Genomic DNA, 22,168 nt, shown 5'->3' with positions numbered 1-22,168 from the left:
TGTCCACATACTTTTGGTCATGTAGTGTATGCCGGACACAGCTCTACTGAAAGGCTTTTATGGAATGGCATACAAGGGAGGCATGATGAGTCAACAATGTTCCAGGAGCTGCTTTCAGACAATTTCATCAGGGAGACGGAAAGAAAATCCATACGAGCTGTTTAATATTAGACGACTAGTATAGTTTCACCATAACATGGTAATAATCAAGACTGTAAATCATTATTGATTAATGAATCATGATTAAAACAGGACGAGGTTAAAATTAAGTGATTTTGTTTATCCTCCACTCCATTCGCTCCCCTCCATTGAGGTTTTTCCACAACTAGGCCAAGGATGGAGTTACCATGGTTACTTAACCACAGAGAGTACCCGCAGATTTTCTCAAGGAGGGCAAGTAAGATCGAGGGCAATTCCACAGTAACAGAATGATACTGGACTATTTTTAATATGTTCACAGAACATTTTACTAAAACAAATTTACTTGAATAGTGCAGATGCAATGTTCGGTAACAGAATTCTGGTTTTTGCTATTTGTGCTGGCATTCTGTGACCAAAATTTGCATCTGTACCGTTCAAGTAAACGTATGAAATCTTCTGTGGAAATTGTTAAAAGTGTTTATTGTGCATAGAGTTGTATGTTTGTTTAACTTTGCAATCATTGCTTTTTTTTGTTTGGCATGCATTTTAAGAGACAAATCTGAGTCTCAGCATCATTCTGTCACTGTGGAATTGCCCTATAGCTTACATGGCCTCAATGACAATCTGAACAGCATATAGACAGATGTAGCCAAGAAATTATCCATCCCCCACCTTAGGCCTCAAAATCAATATCCTCACTAGGGATGGACGCAACTCAATTCAAGAGTTGTATTCGATTACTATTAAATGGTGTGAATGTTTAAATGTTAAAACTTTTTAAAAGAAATTGGGATCCTTAACGGCAAGAAAAATCCCAAAGTGAAAACGTTGATGCAGAAAGTAAACAGCCCAGTGGTTCAATTTCTGCAACAACTAAGAGTGTTGAAGCGCGAGGTTCAACTTCCGAGCTCTTTGGTTGCCCTGGCTACCAAACCTGCGCATATACTGTGTTTGAGCAAAGTGTTGCATCTCACTCATCTCAATATCCTAGCCAATTCATTGATGCTAGGCCCTGGTTTATTGAAGGTTTGAGACATTGCAAGCCAAGAAATTATGAAATACAGCATTCCATTGCGAGATACAGTTTTTGATTGCCGATACACAGGCCTAGTGCACGGTTTTGACTGTCGACCTGGTGGTCAACCTGCTTATACTGTGCCCCTCTCCCCGTCCCTCTGTAGCTAGCTATGAAAGATGCGAGTGTCTGTGTTCTCGGAAGTAGGGCAACTAATCACTCCTCCGTTCCAAAAATACTACATCGTAGGAGTCGATTCATCAATTATTTGAGTCAACTACCCACTATTAAGCCATCATTGTTAACAGTTGGAAAATGGCAGCAAAAGACAAGCGACAGCAGCAAAGTCCTGTATGGCAAGCAGTTAAATGAGAAAGAAATACAGTAATGGCAGTACAGGTGCAATGTTTAATCTTATGAAAGGGATGCACTGTGGGACCCAAACCATTGCCAGCTGCAGCAAAGCTGCATTGTGAATTCACGTGGAACTTTATGCATTTTATAGTTTTAGTGCTAACCTGTTTAAAAAATAGCAGTTTAAAAAATTATTATTTTTCATCCTGAATTAATATAGCCCTAACTTTCTCGCTCTACTAATATTGTGAATATTTAACATGCATTTTTCTGGAAATAGTGGAGTCGTCACACATTTAACTTGATCAAAGGGTTTAGCCAAATTCTCCTGTTCTTCTTCTAAACTCAACACCCCTCCTGTTTACAGCACATTTTATTGGATGCTCCCTAACTATTTCCACTGCCCTTTGACACAAATCCAGATGCATTTGGTACCAGTGTAGATAGATACGGATGGACATAAACACACTAACCTAAAAGCTTCATAAAAGCAATTCAACTTAACCAATAACGTTAATGGTAAATGCAATTGATTGTCAGAAAAGCAATGCAACAGAGAAAAAGAGGTGACAGCCCCCGAGGGGTCCTGGTACATAGAGTAGGAAAAATACCATTAAGTGAAGTGTGTGTACTTAAGGATACAAATACAAGGCCTGGGCAACATCAATACGTGAAATGCTTGTTCTAACCCTAATCAGAGGATACTAACGGTATGCCAAAGTCGAGAGTAACCAGTCAAAACGAAAGTACAGCGTCGACAGCAGCAGCGAAATTGTCACGGAAAACAAGGCTACGATACTGTACTTGAAATACACCAACAATGTTCACTCTATGGATGAGATTTTAGACAAACAAAATATGACAATTCGGCTTGTTTCCTTACATCTGTTCTATAAACCACCAACGTTTTTCCACTTCTCTTCAGACCTCCTGGGACAACACAAAATGGCGACTGCAAGCAAGCAGCTTCAAGTCCCTATTCAAAATCCCAAACGCCTTTTCAAATGTTTTGTTACTATATTACTCTAGTGGCAACTGCATAAGTGCAGATGTCACGGTTTCGCCAAACCGAGCAAGAGAACACGCTTAAAACGAAGTCTCGTTAGATATACAAAGAGTCCAGTCCGAAGCAGCTAACGTTAGCTAGCAAGCTAAGTTAACATTACAGTGGTGGATCCTTGGCGTAGTTACGAAATATTACCTACTTCAAATCCAGTTGAGGGAACGACAATGGCGTTGTATGAACAGTCACTTGTCATTGTCAGGCCAGATATGTGAGAAGTAAACACGTTCATCCTCGTTAAATTTGGAAAGTGACCATTTGTTAAAAATCCAGCTAGTTAGCGACCTACTGAACTGAAAATCATGTGTTTCTTGCGTATCTTCTCTTCTAGAATGTAAGCTAACTACGTAACAATTTTTGTACCAGTATTCCCAAAAGGTTAGGTAGTCTCGCGCATACCATCCAACACAGCAAGCTGAGCTCATACGAAAGCAACTTTAGTTGTCTTACTTGCTAGCTAATCAACTAGATGTCAATACTGTTGTTGTTAGCTGGCCAACAACTAGCCAAGTCAACGACCTGTGGAAAGGTACTTATCTAATACTAGTGATGATAGGTAGCTAGTTGATACAGTTAGCTTAGCTAACGTTACTGTAATCTTGTGTTAAGAGAGGCCCGTGGAAATCCAAATGAAGTAGGTTGTGATGTAATCAAGACAATACTAGGGCATAACGTTAACACTGAAGGGTTCGTTTTTTGTTAGCTTAGTCAGAGATATTAGAAAGGGATATCTTAGTTAGCTTGTTTAATTCCCGTGTCTCAGTAGCAGGCCTTTACAGACCGCTCGCTCCCTGTAGGCGCACGCTACGTCGACCTCAAACGACGAAGTCCTTAGATTTGTGCTCAACAGGAGCTTCGTGTGAAATACATTACTTTATAAAGGCGTGCATTCACACGGTGTGAAAAAAAAAAAAACGAATACGTTTTACCTCGTTTATTCGGTTGTCAAGGTGCGCGGGATCTTTCTTTCCCAGGATCCAGAACAAACACCTCTCGTCGTCGGTGACGTCATGCGCAGACAGAACGTGAAGTACGTAACGCCGCGTACACGCACAGGTTGCATTAGTACATTGCTATACCGTACATTTTAGTCTTCACAATCACATGCGCTGCATCACAACAAAAATGATCACGCTACACATTATCAGCTTCTTCATTGGTTTATCTACTTCAGTTCATTATACCACATGGCAAAGCAACGCACAAGCGTTTACCCAAAAGGCTCGAACTTTCATTTACATGGGCACCTGCTCTCACCTGGGGCCAAAGCCAGGCCACTGCTTCTTTTGAGCTTGCATTTACATAACACTAGCCAACTGTGAACTTTAACATAAGCTGTTTTGATTATGCAAAGGTGTTAATTATTTAATCTATCGTAATACCCGTAAAGGAATTCTGGGATACTAGTAGATGTAAAACTTTTCAAATCCTGCAACACAAACTCAAAAAAGTTCTGGGACACTGTAAAGTCCATGGAGAATAAGAACACCTCCTCCCAGCTGCCCACTGCACCGAGGATAGGAAACACTGTCACCACCGATAAATCCACTATAATTGAGAATTTCAAAAAGCATTTTTCTACGGCTGGCCATGCTTTCCACCTGGCTACCCCTACCCCGGTCAACAGCACTGCGCCCCCCACAGCAACTCGCAACCAAGCCTTCCCCATTTCTCCTTCTCCCAAATCCAGTCAGCTGATGTTCTGAATGAGCTGCAAAATCTGGACCCCTACAAATCAGCCGGGCTAGACAATCTGGACCCTTTCTTTCTAAAATTATCTGCCGAAATTGTTGCAACCCCTATTTACTAGCCTGTTCAACCTCTCTTTCGTGTCGTCTGAGATTCCCAAAGATTGGAAAGCAGCTGCGGTCATCCCCCTCTTCAAACTGGGACACTTGACCCAAACTGCTACAGACCTATATCTATCCTACCCTGCCTTTCTAAGGTCTTCGAAAGCCAAGTCAACAAACAGATTACCGACCATTTCGAATCCCACCATACCTTCTCCGCTATGCAATCTGGTTTCAGAGCTGGTCATGGGTGCACCTCAGCCACGCTCAAGGTCCTAAATGATATCTTAACCGCCATCGATAAGAAACAATACTGTGCAGCAGTATTCATTGACCTGGCCAAGGCTTTCGACTCTGTCAATCACCACATCCTCATCGGCAGACTCGACAGCCTTGGTTTCTCAAATGATTGCCTCGCCTGGTTCACCAACTATTTCTCTGATAGAGTTCAGTGTGTCAAATCGGAGGGCCTGTTGTCCGGGCCTCTGGCAGTTTCTATGGGGGTGCCACAGGGTTCAATTCTTGGACCGACTCTCTTCTCTGTATACATCAATGATGTCGCTCTTGCTGCTGGTGAGTCTCTGATCCACCTCTATGCAGATGACACAATTCTGTATACTTCTGGCCCTTCTTTGGACTCCAGACGAGCTCCAATGCCTACAACTCTCCTTCCATGGGCTCCAATTGCTCTTAAATACAAGTAAAACTAAATGCATGCTCTTCAACCGATCGCTGCCTGCACCTGCCCGCCCGTCCAACATCACTACTCTGGACGGTTCTGACTTAGAATATGTGGACAACTACAAATACCTAGGTGTCTGGTTAGACTGTAAACTCTCCTTCCAGACACACATCAAACATCTCTAATCCAAAGTTAAATCTAGAATTGGCTTCCTATTTCGCAACAAAGCCTCCTTCACTCATGCTGCCAAACATACCCTCGTAAAACTGACCATCCTACAGATCCTCGACTTAGGCGACGTCATTTACAAAATAGCCTCCAATACCCTACTCAATAAATTGGATGCAGTCTATCACAGTGCCATCCGTTTTGTCACCAAAGCCCCATATTTTTTATTTAATTTTTTTTATTTCACCTTTATTTAACCAGGTAGGCAAGTTGAGAACAAGTTCTCATTTACAATTGCGACCTGGCCAAGATAAAGCAAAGCAGTTCGACACATACAACGACACAGAGTTACACATGGAGTAAAACAAACATACAGTCAATAATACAGTATAAACAAGTCTATATACGATGTGAGCAAATGAGGTGAGATAAGGGAGGTAAAGGCAAAAAGGCCATGGTGGCAAAGTAAATACAATATAGCAAGTAAAACACTGGAATGGTAGATTTGCAATGGGAGAATGTTCAAAGTAGAAATAAAAATAATGGGGTGCAAAGGAGCAAAATAAATAAATAAATAAAATACAGTAGGGAAAGAGGTAGTTGTTTGGGCTAAATTATAGGTGGGCTATGTACAGGTGCAGTAATCTGTGAGCTGCTCTGACAGTTGGTGCTTAAAGCTAGTGAGGGAGATAAGTGTTTCCAGTTTCAGAGATTTTTGTAGTTCGTTCCAGTCATTGGCAGCAGAGAACTGGAAGGAGAGGCGGCCAAAGAAATAATTGGTTTTGGGGGTGACTAGAGAGATATACCTGCTGGAGCGTGTGCTACAGGTGGGAGATGCAATGGTGACCAGCGAGCTGAGATAAGGGGGGACTTTACCTAGCAGGGTCTTGTAGATGACATGGAGCCAGTGGGTTTGGCGACGAGTATGAAGCGAGGGCCAGCCAACGAGAGCGTACAGGTCGCAATGGTGGGTAGTATATGGGGCTTTGGTGACAAAACGGATTGCACTGTGATAGACTGCATCCAATTTGTTGAGTAGGGTATTGGAGGCTATTTTGTAAATGACATCGCCAAAGTCGAGGATTGGTAGGATGGTCAGTTTTACAAGGGTATGTTTGGCAGCATGAGTGAAGGATGCTTTGTTGCGAAATAGGAAGCCAATTCTAGATTTAACTTTGGATTGGAGATGTTTGATATGGGTCTGGAAGGAGAGTTTACAGTCTAACCAGACACCTAAGTATTTGTAGTTGTCCACGTATTCTAAGTCAGAGCTGTCCAGAGTAGTAATGTTGGACAGGCGGGTAGGTACAGGTAGCGATCGGTTGAAGAGCATGCATTTAGTTTTACTTGTATTTAAGAGCAATTGGAGGCCACGGAAGGAGAGTTGTATGGCATTGAAGCTTGCCTGGAGGGTTGTTAACACAGTGTCCAAAGAAGGGCCAGAAGTATACAGAATGGTGTCGTCTGCGTAGAGGTGGATCAGAGACTCACCAGCAGCAAGAGCGACCTCATTGATGTATACAGAGAAGAGAGTCGGTCCAAGAATTGAACCCTGTGGCACCCCCATAGAGACTCCCAGAGGTCCGGACAGCAGACCCTCCGATTTGACACACTGAACTCTATCAGAGAAGTAGTTGGTGAACCAGGCGAGGCAATCATTTGAGAAACCAAGGCTGTCGAGTCTGCCGATGAGGATGTGGTGATTGACAGAGTCGAAAGCCTTGGCCAGATCAATGAATACGGCTGCACAGTAATGTTTCTTATCGATGGCGGTTAAGATATCATTTAGGACCTTGAGCGTGGCTGAGGTGCACCCATGACCAGCTCTGAAACCAGATTGCATAGCAGAGAAGGTATGGTGAGATTCGAAATGGTCGGTAATCTGTTTGTTGACTTGGCTTTCGAAGACCTTAGAAAGGCATGGTAGGATAGATATAGGTCTGTAGCAGTTTGGGTCAAGAGTGTCACCCCCTTTGAAGAGGGGGATGACCGCAGCTGCTTTCCAATCTTTGGGAATCTCAGACGACACGAAAGAGAGGTTGAACAGGCTAGTAATAGGGGTGGCAACAATTTTGGCAGATCATTTTAGAAAGAAAGGGTCCAGATTGTCTAGCCCGGCTGATTTGTAGGGGTCCAGATTTTGCAGCTCATTCAGAACATCAGCTGAGCAGATTTTGGAGAAGGAGAAATGGGGAAGGCTTGGGCGAGTTGTTGTGGGGGGTGCAGTGCTGTTGACCGGGGTAGGAGTAGCCAGGTGGAAAGCATGGCCAGCCGTAGAAAAATGCTTATTGAAATTCTCAACTATGGTGGATTTATCAGTGGTGACAGTGTTTCCTATCTTCAGTGCAGTGGGCAGCTGGGAGGAGGTGTTCTTATTCTCCATGGACTTTACAGTGTCCCAGAACTTTTTTGAGTTAGTGTTGCAGGAAGCAAATTTCTGCTTGAAAAGCTAGCCTTGGCTTTTCTAACTGCCTGTGTATAATGGTTTCTAGCTTCCCTGAACAGCTGCATATCACGGGGGCTGTTCGATGCTAATGCAGAACGCCATAGGATGTTTTTGTGTTGGTTAAGGGCAGTCAGGTCTGGGGAGAACCAAGGGCTATATCTGTTCCTGGTTCTAAATTTCTTGAATGGGGCATGTTTATTTAAGATGGTTAGGAAGGCATTTAAAAAAAAGATCCAGGCATCCTCTACTGACGGGATGAGATCAATATCCTTCCAGGATACCCCGGCCAGGTCGATTAGAAAGGCCTGCTCGCTGAAGTGTTTCAGGGAGCGTTTTACAGTGACTAGTGGAGGTCGTTTGACCGCTGACCCATTACGGATGGAGGCAGTGATCGCTGAGATCTTGGTTGAAAACAGCAGAGGTGTATTTAGAGGGCAAGTTGGTTAGGATGATATCTATGAGGGTGCCCGTGTTTAAGGCTTTGGGGAGGTACCTGGTAGGTTCATTGATAATTTGTGTGAGGTTGAGGGCATCAAGTTTAGATTGTAGGATGGCTGGGGTGTTAAGCATGTTCTAGTTTAGGTCGCCTAGCAGCACAAGCTCTGAAGATAGATGGGGGGCAATCAGTTCACATATGGTGTCCAGAGCACAGCTGGGGGCAGAGGGTGGTCTATAGCAGGCGACAACGGTGAGAGACTTGTTTTTAGAGAGGTGGATTTTTAAAAGTAGAAGTTCAAATTGTTTGGGTACAGACCTGGATAGTAGGACAGAACTCTGCAGGCTATCTTTGCAGTAGATTGCAACACCGCCCCCTTTGGCAGTTCTATCTTGTCTGAAAATGTTGTAGTTTGGAATTAAAATGTCTGAATTTTTGGTGGTCTTCCTAAGCCAGGATTCAGACACAGCTAGAACATCCGGGTTGGCAGAGTGTGCTAAAGCAGTGAATAGAACAAACTTAGGGAGGAGGCTTCTAATGTTAACATGCATGAAACCAAGGCTATTACGGTTACAGAAGTCGTCAAAAGAGAGCGCCTGGGGAATAGGAGTGGAGCTAGGCACTGCAGGGCCTGGATTCACCTCTACATCGCCAGAGGAACAGAGTAGGAGTAGAATAAGGGTGCGGCTAAAAGCAATAAGAATTGGTCGTTTAGAACGTCTGGAACAGAGAGTAAAAGGAGGTTTCTGGGGGCGATAAAATAGCATCAAGGTATAATGTACAGACAAAGGTAAGGTAGGATGTGAATACAGTGGAGGTAAACCTAGGTATTGAGTGATGAAGAGAGAGATATTTTCTCTAGAAACATCATTGAAACCAGGAGATGTCATTGCATGTGTGGGTGGTGGAACTAATAGGTTGGATAAGGTATAATGAGCAGGACTAGAGGCTCTACAGTGAAATAAGCCAATAAACACTAACCAGAACAGCAATGGACAAGGCATATTGACATTAAGGAGAGGCATGCTCAGTCGAGTGATCAAAAGGGTCCAGTGAGTGGAGAGGTTGGTTGGGGGTCACGGCGATTTAGACAGCTAAATCGGTAGCAAGCTAGCATAGGAGCAAGCTAGCATAGAATGGAGGTCTGTTATTAGCCAACTCTTGCGTTCCGTCAGTAGATTAGTGGGTTTCCGTGTGGTAGAGGGGATTAATCCAAATCACACAACAACAACAAAAATAAAAACAATAGATATAGTCATAGAGGCCCAAGAAGAAAAATAAATAAATAAATTAAAATAAAATAAAAATTGTCCGATTGTCTATTCAGATAGCAGCCGATAAGATAGCCAATGGCTAGCAGGCCGCAGATGGGCGCCCAGGCAACGTTGCGCCGGAGGAGCCAGCCGGACAATTCCCTCGGGTAGACAACGTCGGCAGTCCAACTGTGAAGGCCCGGTGGGGCTCCGCGTAGGCAGCAAAACGGGTCCGGATAGGTGACTGCAGCCCAGGAGTGATTGATGGAACTCTTCAGCTGGCTAGCTCCGGAACAATTGATGTTAGCTCCGGAATCAACGAAAGACGATAGTCACACGGATAGCAGCTAGCTAGCTGTGAGATCCAGGTATGGATGTCCAGAGCCAGCGGCCGAAATCCGGTATGTTCCGTTCCGAGCCGTGCTGCGCTGCACCGCGCCGTACAAAACTGGCGATAGATTCTCGAGCCAAAGGACAGCCGATGACCACAAACCGTGGTTAGCTGAGTACTAACGATTAGCCAGTAAATAAGCTAACTAGCTTCTGAATACTATAATACTATAATATACTACCCACCACTGCGACCTGTACGCTCTCGTTGGCTGGCCCTCGCTTCATACTCGTCGCCAAACCCACTGGCTCCAGGTCATCTACAAGACCCTGCTAGGTAAAGTTCCCCCTTATCTTACCTCGCTGGTCACCATAGCAGCACCCACCTGTAGCACGTGCTCCAGCAGGTATATCTCTCTGGTCACCCCCAAAACCAATTCTTACTTTGGCCGCCTCTCCTTCCAGTTCTCTGCTGCCTATGACTGGAACGAACTGCAAAAATCTCTGAAACTGGAAACACTTATCCCCCTCACTACTAGCTTTAAGCACCAGCTGTCAGAGCAGCTCACAGATTACTGCACCTGTACATAGCCCATCTATAATTTAGCCCAAACTCTCCCCCTACTGTATTTCTTTATTTTGCTCCTTTGCACCCCCATTATATCTATCTCTACTTTGCACATTCATCCACTGCAAATCTACCATTCCAGTGTTTATTTTATTTATTTTTTAATTGCTATATTGTATTTACTTCACCACCATGGCCTTTTTTGCCTACCTCCCTTATCTCACCTCATTTGCTCACATTGTATATAGACTTATTTTTCTACTGTATTATTGACTGTATGTTTGTTTTACTCCATGTGTAACTCTGTGTTGTTGTATCTGTCGAACTGCTTTGCTTTATCTTGGCCAGGTCGCAATTGTAAATGAGAACTTGTTCTCAACTTGCCTACCTGGTTAAATAAAGGTGAAAAAAAACCAACAAAAAAACTGAGCTGTCAAGAAGTAGAGGAATGGACTAATTGGGCAACCTTGCCTCACTCCTCTGTTGACTTCAAATGTAGGTGGTGTGGTTTTACAGAGCTATTACTTCCATTGTAAAGAGTTCTTATTGATTTAATAAAGACATTTCCAAATGTAAAAAAAAAAAAAAAAAGTGGGGGGGGTATTAAAAATAAACCTATGGCTTACAGTATCAAAGGCGGTACCAAGGACCGCGAATAGCGCTGACCGTAAAGAAATGGGACTCTAGTCACTGATTGGATATTTTATGAAAAGACGAAACCCTAAAACCAGGAAGTACAGTGTAAAGGTTGGGTCAGCAACAGCGTAAACATGGGGGGTGAAGATAGAGGTGTTTCGTGTGAGTAAAATATGTTTGTTCGTTCAATCATAATGACGTGATAAATAGCATACACGAGGGTACAATGTTTCTTTTGTAAAGGATCTTAACTGCAACAAGAAAATAGACTGCATGCGAAATGCTCTGTATTGTGGTAGATCGTTACAGTACATTCGCTAGCTATTCAAGTGGTCACGTAACATCGTCCTCGACAACACTGATATTATTTTAGGGGACACACTCTTTTCACGCCACTTCGATAGTGATTTTTCGTAGCAGTTTAGGAGAGCATATTCGCTAACCCTTTTCCTAACTTTAACCTCAGTCGCCTAACCTGCTACGTTAATTATCTTAAGTTAACCTGCTACGAAAAAGTAGGGATGTCAAACGTTCAGGCTGCTACACAGACACTAGACAATAGGCTCTAGTTTTGAGCGCTGATTGACATGCATGTCATTCTTCAGTAGGTTGAGTGGGCAACATACTATCATCTTAAATTAACATTGTTAGCCTACACCTGTTTACGAAGCATGTGACAAGTAAATTATTTTGCCATATTAAATTATTGTATATTGTGCTAATTTCCCTAACGTGGATAGTTTGTTACTACTTTACACAAGCTTGCATTTTCAACCCACAAAATGTTGTGTAATTACATATCCTTCTTGTCTCAGATTGGTGATGTTAGTTTAAAAGTTTATAGTCATCAGGATGATATAAAATTGATTTCTTTAAAGGTGCAATATGCAGAAGTCAAGCCTCCATTTCCTGGTTGCTAAAATTATTTCATTTGACAAAACAATGTATAGTGTAGAGAATCATTGTATCATCTAAACTGCTGTGAAATCTTTTCAATAACCAAAAATATTGTATTTTAGGCTGTTTGACGCTGGTGTACAAAATCTTATGTAAAATTTGCAAAAACGAAACTTAAGAACCGGAAGCATAGATAACGTGCAAATAGAGCATATCTACCGCATCTTATACCTGTGTTCAATGAGAATGATTGAGATATATATATATATATATATATTAATTTGGTAGGGTTGTGCAAAATGTTAATATTGCAGCTTTAACAGATCAGATCAGTATTTTTGGTTTTGTACCTGTGATTTTGTTACACACACTTTTGCACGGAAAATTCGGCATGGTCTCTATAAAAGTTGCGTGCCTCAAACCAATACATCGATTTGACAGTCAAACTATTACTTAAATATCAGCCAACCGTTGTCACTGTTTATATCCTATGCCACGTCTTGATTCGTATAAGTTAACAGGAAAAAGTGGTCTGTTCCCTTTTCCGTGATGGCAGCCTCCTGAAATCAACATCCAACACTCCAAAATATAGATATAAGCCTACAAGTTCTCATCTAACCAACCATGTATAGGTTATTCCAAGTGTCTGTGTGCCGTTTGAATAGTGTTAGTTTAAACAGCGCTACACCCTAAAAGTTTGCCCCATGTTCTATTTATTTCAGCTCGATATTGATGGACGTGATTAACAAAAAATTTATTAATTTAGACTTACCACGTTGGCCACCCACTTGACTCTAAATGCAACACTTCAAAATGTAGCTAGCTGTTTTCTACAAATGATCCTTTAACCAGCAGGGCGGTAACCAGGGTTTGAGTTTTATTCGGTGTATTTGAAAGTTGAAACGTATTTACTGAATTTCTATACAATTAAAACACATTTTAAAAATGCTATTTGGAGAACAGCAAAAACAAGGAAAAATGACCCCAGCAACCACATTGGCTGCAGTAGGTTCATTCACTTTATTCAATCTACAAACACATAGCCTAATAGCTATACAATTGTAATGTTATACCCCGGAATGATTCAAACTGACATCATTGACGAAACGAAAACGTATTACTTTTTTTATTTTTATTTTTTAGAACTGTATTGTTTGCATTTTAATCTTGGCCTATAGCAAATATAGGCCATGTGTTTCAATATGAACATATCCACATCTTTTTTTTGTTTTAACTTGTTTGATAAGATTAGTAAAAAAAAATTCAGGGGACTCCCAATGGCACCTAGTCCCCAGGTTTGGGAACCACAGTACTAACCTCTATCTCTGCTTGCTTCCCCTCTCTTTCTCTGTCTCCTCTGCTCCCTCCTGCATGCATTTCAGCCCACCTCAGCCTCACCACTGAGCGTCAGTAGCCTACTCTCTGTAAAGCAAAGTTATTATTAGAATTTTGTAGCATATTTTTTGCTCCTTCCTCAGTAGGCTCCGTTTAACGTTAGCTTAGAAGTCTTCCGGCTGCTAGCCACCTTAGTGACTGAGATATATATCTATCTATCTATCTATCTATCTATCTATCTATCTATCTATCTATCTATATATCTATCTATCTATCTATCTATATATCTATATATATATATATATATATATACACACTGCTCAAAAAAATAAAGGGAACACTTAAACAACACAATGTAACTCCAAGTCAATCACACTTCTGTGAAATCAAACTGTCCACTTAGGAAGCAACACTGATTGACAATACATTTTACATGCTGTTGTGCAAATGGAATAGACAACAGGTGGAAATTATAGGCAATTAGCAAGACACCCTCAATAAAGGAGTGGTTCTGCAGCTGGAGACCACAGACCACTTCTCAGTTCCTATGCTTCCTGGCTGATGTTTTGGTCACTTTTGAATGCTGGCGGTGCTTTCACTCTAGTGGTAGCATGAGACGGAGTCTACAACCCACACAAGTGGCTCAGGTAGTGCAGCTCATCCAGGATGGCACATCAATGCGAGCTGTGGCAAGAAGGTTTGCTGTGTCTGTCAGCGTAGTGTCCAGAGCATGGAGGCGCTACCAGGAGACAGGCCAGTACATCAGGAGATGTGGAGGAGGCCGTAGGAGGGCAACAACCCAGCAGCAGGACCGCTACCTCTGCCTTTGTGCAAGGAGGAGCAGGAGGAGCACTGCCAGAGCCCTGCAAAATGACCTCCAGCAGGCCACAAATGTGCATGTGTCTGCTCAAACGGTCAGAAACAGACTCCATGAGGGTGGTATGAGGGCCCGACGTCCACAGGTGGGGGTTGTGCTTACAGCCCAACACCGTGCAGGACGTTTGGCATTTGCCAGAGAACACCAAGGTTGGCAAATTCGCCACTGGCGCCCTGTGCTCTTCACAGATGAAAGCAGGTTCACACTGAGCACATGTGACAGTCTGGAGACGCCGTGGAGAACATTCTGCTGCCTGCAACATTCTCCAGCATGACCGGTTTGGCGGTGGGTCATGATGGTAGTGACTTGGTCAGTCATGGTGTGGGGTGGCATTTCTTTGGGGGGCCGCACAGCCCTCCATGTGCTCGCCAGAGGTAGCCTGCCTGCCAATAGGTACCGAGATGAGATCCTCAGACCTTTTGTGAGACCATATGCTGGGGTGGTTGGCCCTGGGTTCCTCCTAATGCAAGAAAATGCTAGACCTCATGTGGCTGGAGTGTGTCAGCAGTTCCTGCAAGAGGAAGGCATTGATGCTATGGACTGGCCCGCCCGTTCCCCAGACCTGAATCCAATTGAGCACATCTGGGACATCATGTCTCGCTCCATCCACCAATGCCACAGACTGTCCAGGAGTTGGCGGATGCTTTAGTCCAGGTCTGGGAGGAGATCCCTCAGGAGACCATCCGCCGCCTCATCAGGAGCATGCCCAGGTGTTGTAGGGAGGTCATACAGGCACGTGGAGGCCACACACACTACTGAGCCTAATTTTGACTTGTTTTTAAGGACATTACATCAACGTTGGATCAGCCTGTAGTGTGGTTTTCCACTTTAATTTTGAGTGTGACTCCAAATCCAGACCTCCATGGGTTGATAAATTTGATTTCCATTGATAATTTTTGTTTGATTTTGTTGTCAGCACATTCTACTATGTAAAGAAAAAAGTATTTAATAATAATATTTCATTAATTCAGATCTAGGATGTGTTATTTTAGTGTTCCCTTTATTTTTTTGTGCAGTGTATATATAATCAAAGTGACTATTTACCAGTTTTGCACTCATTCTCAGTATGTTTTTGTTTCTTTTGGGGAATGTATTTTGTCCGGCATCTTGTAAACACTGTCAGCGGCATCTCAAGTTGTCTACTTGAGCTTACTGCGTGTTGGGGTAGTTTGCTTCACGCCTCTATCACACCGATAGCGTTATTGCGCAAAATGGTCCGCAGCATCATCTGGATATGTGTGCAACAAAAGTTCAACATTCACCTTCTGCTACCATTTCTGTCAAGCCGTCTATGCATACATTTTGATGCGTACGTTCTTACATCTTATGCACCACACAGAATGCACTGCAACTGCTTCTCCAACGCGAACACAGCGTTCGATTGGAAATTAATGTACTTCTGGTGTGCCAAAATGCATTGACGCTATCAGTGTGATCGAAGCGTCAGGCCATTGGCCTGTGCCGCGAGAGGGCGGAGTTAGCCATTTCAGAGAGTTGTGAATGTGCTGCTTAAAGGCAAATCTGGGGGACACATCCGAACATAATGAACAAACCACTATTCATGATTCCACTCATTTGCAAAGAGGCAGGCACGATTAGAACTCAGTCAGATCAACATAAGCATTCTGAGCTTTGATTAACGCTCTGACTGATATTTAGATAGTGACCCTTATATATTTTGTACACAATAAAGAAAATAATTTATTTCAAATTTAGAAAAACAATCCACATACCTGTGTCCTCCATATATACACTGAACAAAAATGTAAACGCAACATCCAACAATTTCAAAGATTTTACAGAGTTACAGTTAATATAAGGAAATCTGTCGATTGACACATTCATTAGGCCCAAATCTATGGATTTCACATGACTGCTAATACAGATATGGAACTGTTGGTCACAGATACATATAAAATAAAGGTAGGGGTGTGGATAAGAACCAGTCAGTATCTGTTGTGAACACTATTTGCCTCATGCAGCACGACATCGCCTTCTTATAGACTTGATCAGGCTGTTGATTGTGAAACACGCCATCATACATGTTGATCCAGAGCATCCTAAACAGGCTCAATGGGTGACATGTCTGAGTATGCACACTGTTCACATTGTTGACATCAGCAAATTGCTCGCCCACGTGAAGCCATACATGCTATCTTCCCAGTTCAGTTGAAACCGGGATATATCCATGAAGTGCACACTTCTCCAGCATGCAAGTGGCCATCGAAGGTGAGCATTTGCAGCAGGAAGTTGAGTGCCGTCTGGTAGCCGTGACTGCGGTAGATGGAACTGCATTAACCCCCTGAAGTTGAACGCCGAACTGCGGTCAGGGCAAGAATATGGTGATGACGAAGAGCATGCAGATGAGCTTCCCTGAGATGGGTTTTGACAGTTTGTGCAGAAATTCTTCAGTTGTGCCAACCCACAGTTTCATCTGCTGTCTCGGTGTCTGGACTCAGAGGATCCTGCAGGTGAAGAAGCCGGATGTGGAGGTCCTGGACTGGCATGGTTACACGTGGTCTGTGTTTTGTGAAGCCGGTTAGTACACCCAGTAAAATAATACAAATATTTGGGGGTGGGAGCTCCTACTGGGGAAAAATCGCTTTGAAGCAGCATACAACTCGGAATTCCAAGATGGAATCAATGGCATCTTTCTAGAGTTCCGACTTGAAGATCACTGACGTCATTTTTTCCCCGAGGTCCCAGTTGTCTTGAAAGCACCAACTGCCTGATTGTTGACTGATGACATTCGTGCTCACTGATACACAAATCAATGTTGTTATCTATTATATTGACTCATGTAACATGTCTGACAAAGAGATGGTAGTGACTTGAAATAGTTGTTTATTGTGTCTGCATTTTTTTGTAATCAGATGATGCTGTATCTGTCTTTCCCTGTGACCATGTTCTGGATCTCCAACCAAGCAGAGTATTTTGAAGAATATATTGTGAAGAGGAAGGTTAGTGTGGTCTTATCTTGATTGATTGGTTGATTTGATTCATTTTATTTTATTTAATGATTAAAAGTACATAGAACTAAGGTTGCTTCAGCCGGAGACAACAGTTGCTACATGCATAACAATTGTTGAGGCTAATACATAATAAAGTCCAAAGGGTTATTAGGCTCTGGTTCATTCTTTCAGTACTTTAAACTTTGTTTAGGCTACACATTATTATATTGTCTGAAAATGTCTGAAAATGTTGACAGTACTCTCTGACAAACTAAAGCAAATTCTGACATTTTGTGTATGACCATGTCATAAGTAGTTTTTATCTGATGTTCATTAATGTTAAACTTTACTTTCCTCTTTCATGGTGATCTTTTCTACAACCTTCAGAGGGAGATTTTCCCACCTGATGAGAAGATGCATGTGAGTGTGTGAATAATGTCATGTTATCATGCCAACATATCAAATCACATTTTATTTGTTACATGTGCCGGATACAACCAGTGTAGACCTTACAGTGAAATGCTTTACAAGCCCTTAAAACTTCTTAGGGATCAAATCCCGTTAACGGGATTGATTTGACAACAGCCAGTGAAATGGCAGTGCGCCAAATTCAAACAACAGAAATCTCATAATTAAAATTCCCCAAGCATACAATTGTTATACACCATTTTAAAGATAAACTTCTTGTTAATCCAACCACAGTGTCCCGATTTCAAAAAGGCTTTATGGTGAAAGCATACCATGCGATTATGTTAGGTCAGTGCCTAGTCACAAAAAACATACAACCATTTTCCAGCCGAAGAGAGTCACAAAAAGCAGAAATAGAGAAGAGTTATCTCTAACCTTTGGCCATCTTCATCAGATGGCACTCATAGGACTTCATGTTACACAATACATGTATGTTTTGTTCGATAAAGTTCAAATTTCTATCCATAAATCTTAGTTTACATTGGCGCGTTATGTTGAGTAATGTTTTGCCTCAAACATCCGGTGAATTTGCAGAGAGCCACATCAATTTACAGAAATACTCATCATAAACTTTGATGAAAGATACAAGTGTTATACATAGGATTAAAGATACACTTCTCCTTAAAGCAACCGCTGTGTCAGATTTCAAAAAAGCTTTACGGCAAAAGCATACCATGCAATAATCCGAGTACAGCGCTCACCCACCAAAACAAGCCATACAGATATCTGCCAAGTTGTGGAGTCAACAAAAGTCAGAAATAGCGTTATAAATATTCACTTACCTTTGATGATCTTCATCGGAATGCACTCCCAGGAATCCCAGTTCCACAATAAATGTTCGATAAAGTACATCTTTATGTCCAAATACCTCCTTTTTTGTTCGCACGTTTAGTTCACTAATCCAAATGCACAAAGCGCAGGCACTAAGTCCAGACAAAGTCAAAGTTCCATTAAAGTTCGTAGAAACATCTCAAACAATGTATATAATCAATCTTTAGGATGTTTTTTTTAATCATAAATCTTCAATAATATTCCAACTGGACAATTCCGTTGTCATTAGAACGGAAAGGGAACGGAGCTCACGGCCACGCACGATAAACAACTGATGGCTTTCGCTGAGCCACTTACTCCGAATGCTTTTATTCTCTCCCCTTTCACAATAGAAGCCTGAAACAACTTTCTAAAGACTGTTGACAACTAGTGGAAGCCTTGGGAAGTGCAATCTGACCCCATTTACACTGGATATTGGATAGGCAATCACTTGAAAACCAACAAGCCTCAGATTTCCCACTTCCTGGTTGGATTTTTCTCAGGTTTTTCACCTGCCATATGAATTCTGTTATACTCAGACCTCATTCAAACAGTTTTAGAAACTTCAGTGTTTTCTATCCATATCTATTAATATGCATATCCTAGCTTCTGGGCCTGAGTAGTAGGCAGTTTACTCTGGGCACGCTTTTCATCCGGACGTGAAAATACTGCCCCCTAGCCCAAAGAGGTTGTTTAACCAACAATGCAGTTTAAAAAATACCCCCCAAGAATAAGAAATAAAAGTAACACATTTTCTCTTAAGTTGGGAACAATGAAGTATGACGAATATCAATGCCTACTAATAGTGATACTTTTGGAGGGTAAAGATTTGAGATTAAAGGAATATCCCACTCCCAAAACAATTGAACATAATATTTTGAGTAGAATATCCCTTTATCTTGTTATGGCTGCAATCCCCCTATCAGGATAAGTGTCATCAACAACCTCTGAATAGCATAGCGCTACATACAACAAATATTACTATAAATATTTATATTAATGAAATCACAAGTGCAATATAGGAAAACACAGTTTAGCCTTTTGTTAATCCACCTGTCGTGTCAGATTTTTTGCGCGATAAAACATTAAGTACACTTAGCATCAGGTAGCTCGGTCACGAAAATCAGAAAAGCAATCAAATTAATCGTTTACCTTTGATCTCCGGATGTTTTCACTCACGAGACTCCCAGTTACACAACAAATGTTCCGTTTGTTCTATAAAGATGATTTTTATATCCAAAATACCTCCGTTTGTTTGTCACATTATGTTCAGAAATGCACAGGAAAGAGCGGTCACAACAACGCAGACAAATTCCAAATAGTTTCCATAATGTCCACAGAAACATGTCAAACGTTTTTTATAATCGATCGATAATATATCAACCGCAAATGTCTTTCACAGTAGGAGAGGGGAAAACAATGGCTGTCCAAATTCTGTTGCGCACTTGACGCGATGTTATCGTTCTGGCTAATTTTTCAAAATAAAAGCCTGAAATGTCTGAAGACTGACAACTTGAGGAAGCGATAGGAAAAGGAATCTGGTTCATATCCCTTTAAATCCAGCAAAGGAAGGCTATGGAACATGGAGTTTTCAAAATAGAAGCCACTTCCTGTTTTGATTTTTCTTAGGGTTTCGCCTGCAATATCAGTTCTGTTATACTCACAGACAATATTTTGACAGTTTTGGAAACTTTAGAGTGTTTTCTATCCAATACTAATAATAATATGCATATATTAGCAACTGAGACTGAAGAGCTGGCCGTTTTACAATGGGCACCTTTTCATCCAAGCTACTCAATACTGCCCCTGCAGCCGTATGAAGTTAAGAACTGTTTTGATGGTGGGGTATCGAAGGACAGACAGAGTATGTTGTATTTGTTATCAATGTCTCTGTCCTCATAATTGAAAATCTATCAATAAAGTTTAAAATGAACGGTTTTGATTGACAGTGGTTGATTATGACTGAACGATCTGTGTTACAGAGGAAAGAGCTGGAAGACTTCAAAGAGCGGATGCGAGACTGGAAGGAGCGGCGGCTACTGAAACGGATGGCCTTTGATGAGGCTGAGAAGGAGTGAGAAGGACAGTTCAGAGAGACAATCAGAGTAGGACGATGCCCAATCAGAAGCCTTGTTGTTCCACAGGAGGGGGAGCAGTCTCACTGTCAGGCCTGTGGACTGGAACATGTGTAAAGCCCTGAAAGAAATTGATTAAAAACAATCCCCTGGCCCTGATGAACTAGACCCCCGCCTCCACCTAGCCACAGACATCATTGCTCCCCCTTAACATGTATTTTTAACCTTAAGCTTGATGTTAAGGAAATCCCCAAGTTATGGAAATCTGCTTTTGTACTGCCTCTTTTGAAAGGTGGAGATCCCCCGCTACTTGACAACTATCGACCCATATCAAAATTGTCTGTACTGCCAAAGGTACTGGAGTCCTTAGTTAGTAGGCAGCTTAAGACCTACTTCCAAGAAAACATCTTAAATGGAATGCAATCAGGTTTTAGGTCTGGCCACAGCACTGTTTCAGTAACATTGAAGATTTTAAATGACATCCACTGTGCTCTTGATAAGAAGTTACATTATGTGTCTGTTTTTATTGATTTGTCGAAGGCTTTTGACACCGTGGACCATGCTGTGTTAGTGCAAAGATTAAAATGTTGTGGAATTACTGGTCATGCTCTAGATTGGTTTATAAATTACCTATCAAATCGTACACAATGTGTAATGGCGGATGGTTGTAAATCCATAGAGGTGTGCTCAGGTGTTCCTCAAGGTTCTATTTTGGGCCCACAGTTGTTCATTTTGTATATCAACAACATCGGGGATCTTATTGAAACAGCGGATGTTAATTGTTAAGCAGATGATACTGTTCTTTATTCAAGTGGTGGTAGTTTCTTTAGCTTTTGAAAATGCCCAAAGAGCATTTAACATCATACAACAGAATCTGTATGATTTAAAGCTGATTCTAAATTCGGTTAAAACAAAATGCATGGTATTTTCAAATGCCAGGCATGTTACAAATCATGTCATTGCTACATTGGCTGGACATACTATAGAGCAAGTTGGTGTACAACTATTTGGGTGTGTGGGTTGATGATAAGCTGAGCTTCAACTGTGCATGTAGAGAACTTGATAAGGAAGCTCAAGCTGAAAATGTTATTTTATTACCAGCATAAGGCTTGTTTTTCTTTTAAAATGTGATGATCTAGTTTTGTTGGTGGAGTTTAAACACTTGTTCGATGTATATATCATAGAAGAGTGTAATTGTTTTTAGGCCAGCCGTTTTTAGTCAAGATGTTTGTGTTTTTAATGTAATATGTAATTGTTGTACTGTATGTGTGTTTATAGTTTTGTTTAATGTAGTGTTTAAGTTGTTTTGTCTGAAAAGTTGTTCCCCTTGCTGCTATTGGACCATGTCTCTTGGAAAAGAGATATTATCTCAATGAGAAAAAACCTGTATAAATAAAAAGGTAAAATTTAAAAATGTTCCCTGTCACAAAAGGCACCCTATTACCTATTTAGTATACTACGTTGACCATGGCCCATAGGGCTATGGTAAAACTTAGTGCACTTTATAGGAAAAAGGGTGCCATTTGGGGTTGGAGGATTTTGGATGTCGTGGAGCATGTAGGCTATACTATACAGCCTTTGGGAGGTTGTGCTGGAGGGGGACCTTAAAGTTACCCCTTTGAACTGAAAAGCTTTTTATGAAATGCTTTATTTCACTGCAGTAAACCACGACTTGACTGTTGATGATCTGCTCTGTGATGGTAAACCTTGTGTGTGTGTGATTGTCTCAAGATGTGTGAATGAAATATGAGGACAGAATCATATGGCTTGGAATGTTATTTATAATGTTTTATTTAGAATGTGTCTTTTGTAAATGTATGTTTCAACTCTGTCCTTTTAATTAAAGTTTAAATATCTCTTTGTTGAACCTCTT

At 41.6% G+C, this 22,168-nt stretch overlaps 2 protein-coding genes across 7 annotated transcripts in view; one reads left to right on the top strand and one right to left on the bottom strand.

Moving 5' to 3' along the window:
* The window catches only part of LOC110485141 (bromodomain-containing protein 4), a 57,522-nt gene extending 53,875 nt beyond the window's left edge, over positions 1-3,647 (bottom strand). For 3 of the 6 annotated variants that reach the window (XM_036940745.1, XM_036940748.1, XM_036940749.1), the window contains exon 1: positions 3,503-3,647. The gene's annotated coding sequence lies outside the window, so the exon portion shown is untranslated. Of the gene's footprint in view, positions 1-2,393; positions 2,690-2,715; positions 3,471-3,502 lie in introns of those variants that run through there. The other 3 variants (XM_036940746.1, XM_036940750.1, XM_036940747.1) reach the window with 3 other exon arrangements.
* Positions 3,648-11,020: 7,373 nt separating this feature from the next.
* Positions 11,021-22,168, top strand: LOC110485140 (protein PET100 homolog, mitochondrial; the record flags this gene model as incomplete). Its single annotated transcript, XM_021556209.2, has 4 exons — positions 11,021-11,044; positions 16,865-16,951; positions 17,330-17,362; positions 20,203-22,168. Coding segments are annotated over 4 exons (240 nt in total), but the record flags the coding sequence as incomplete, so codon positions are not given.

This window comes from Oncorhynchus mykiss, chromosome 13 (genome assembly GCF_013265735.2).
Source record: "Oncorhynchus mykiss isolate Arlee chromosome 13, USDA_OmykA_1.1, whole genome shotgun sequence".
NCBI lineage: Eukaryota > Metazoa > Chordata > Actinopteri > Salmoniformes > Salmonidae > Oncorhynchus > Oncorhynchus mykiss.
Note: the sequence above shows the minus strand (reverse complement) of the source record. Positions and strands in the feature narration are given on the sequence as shown.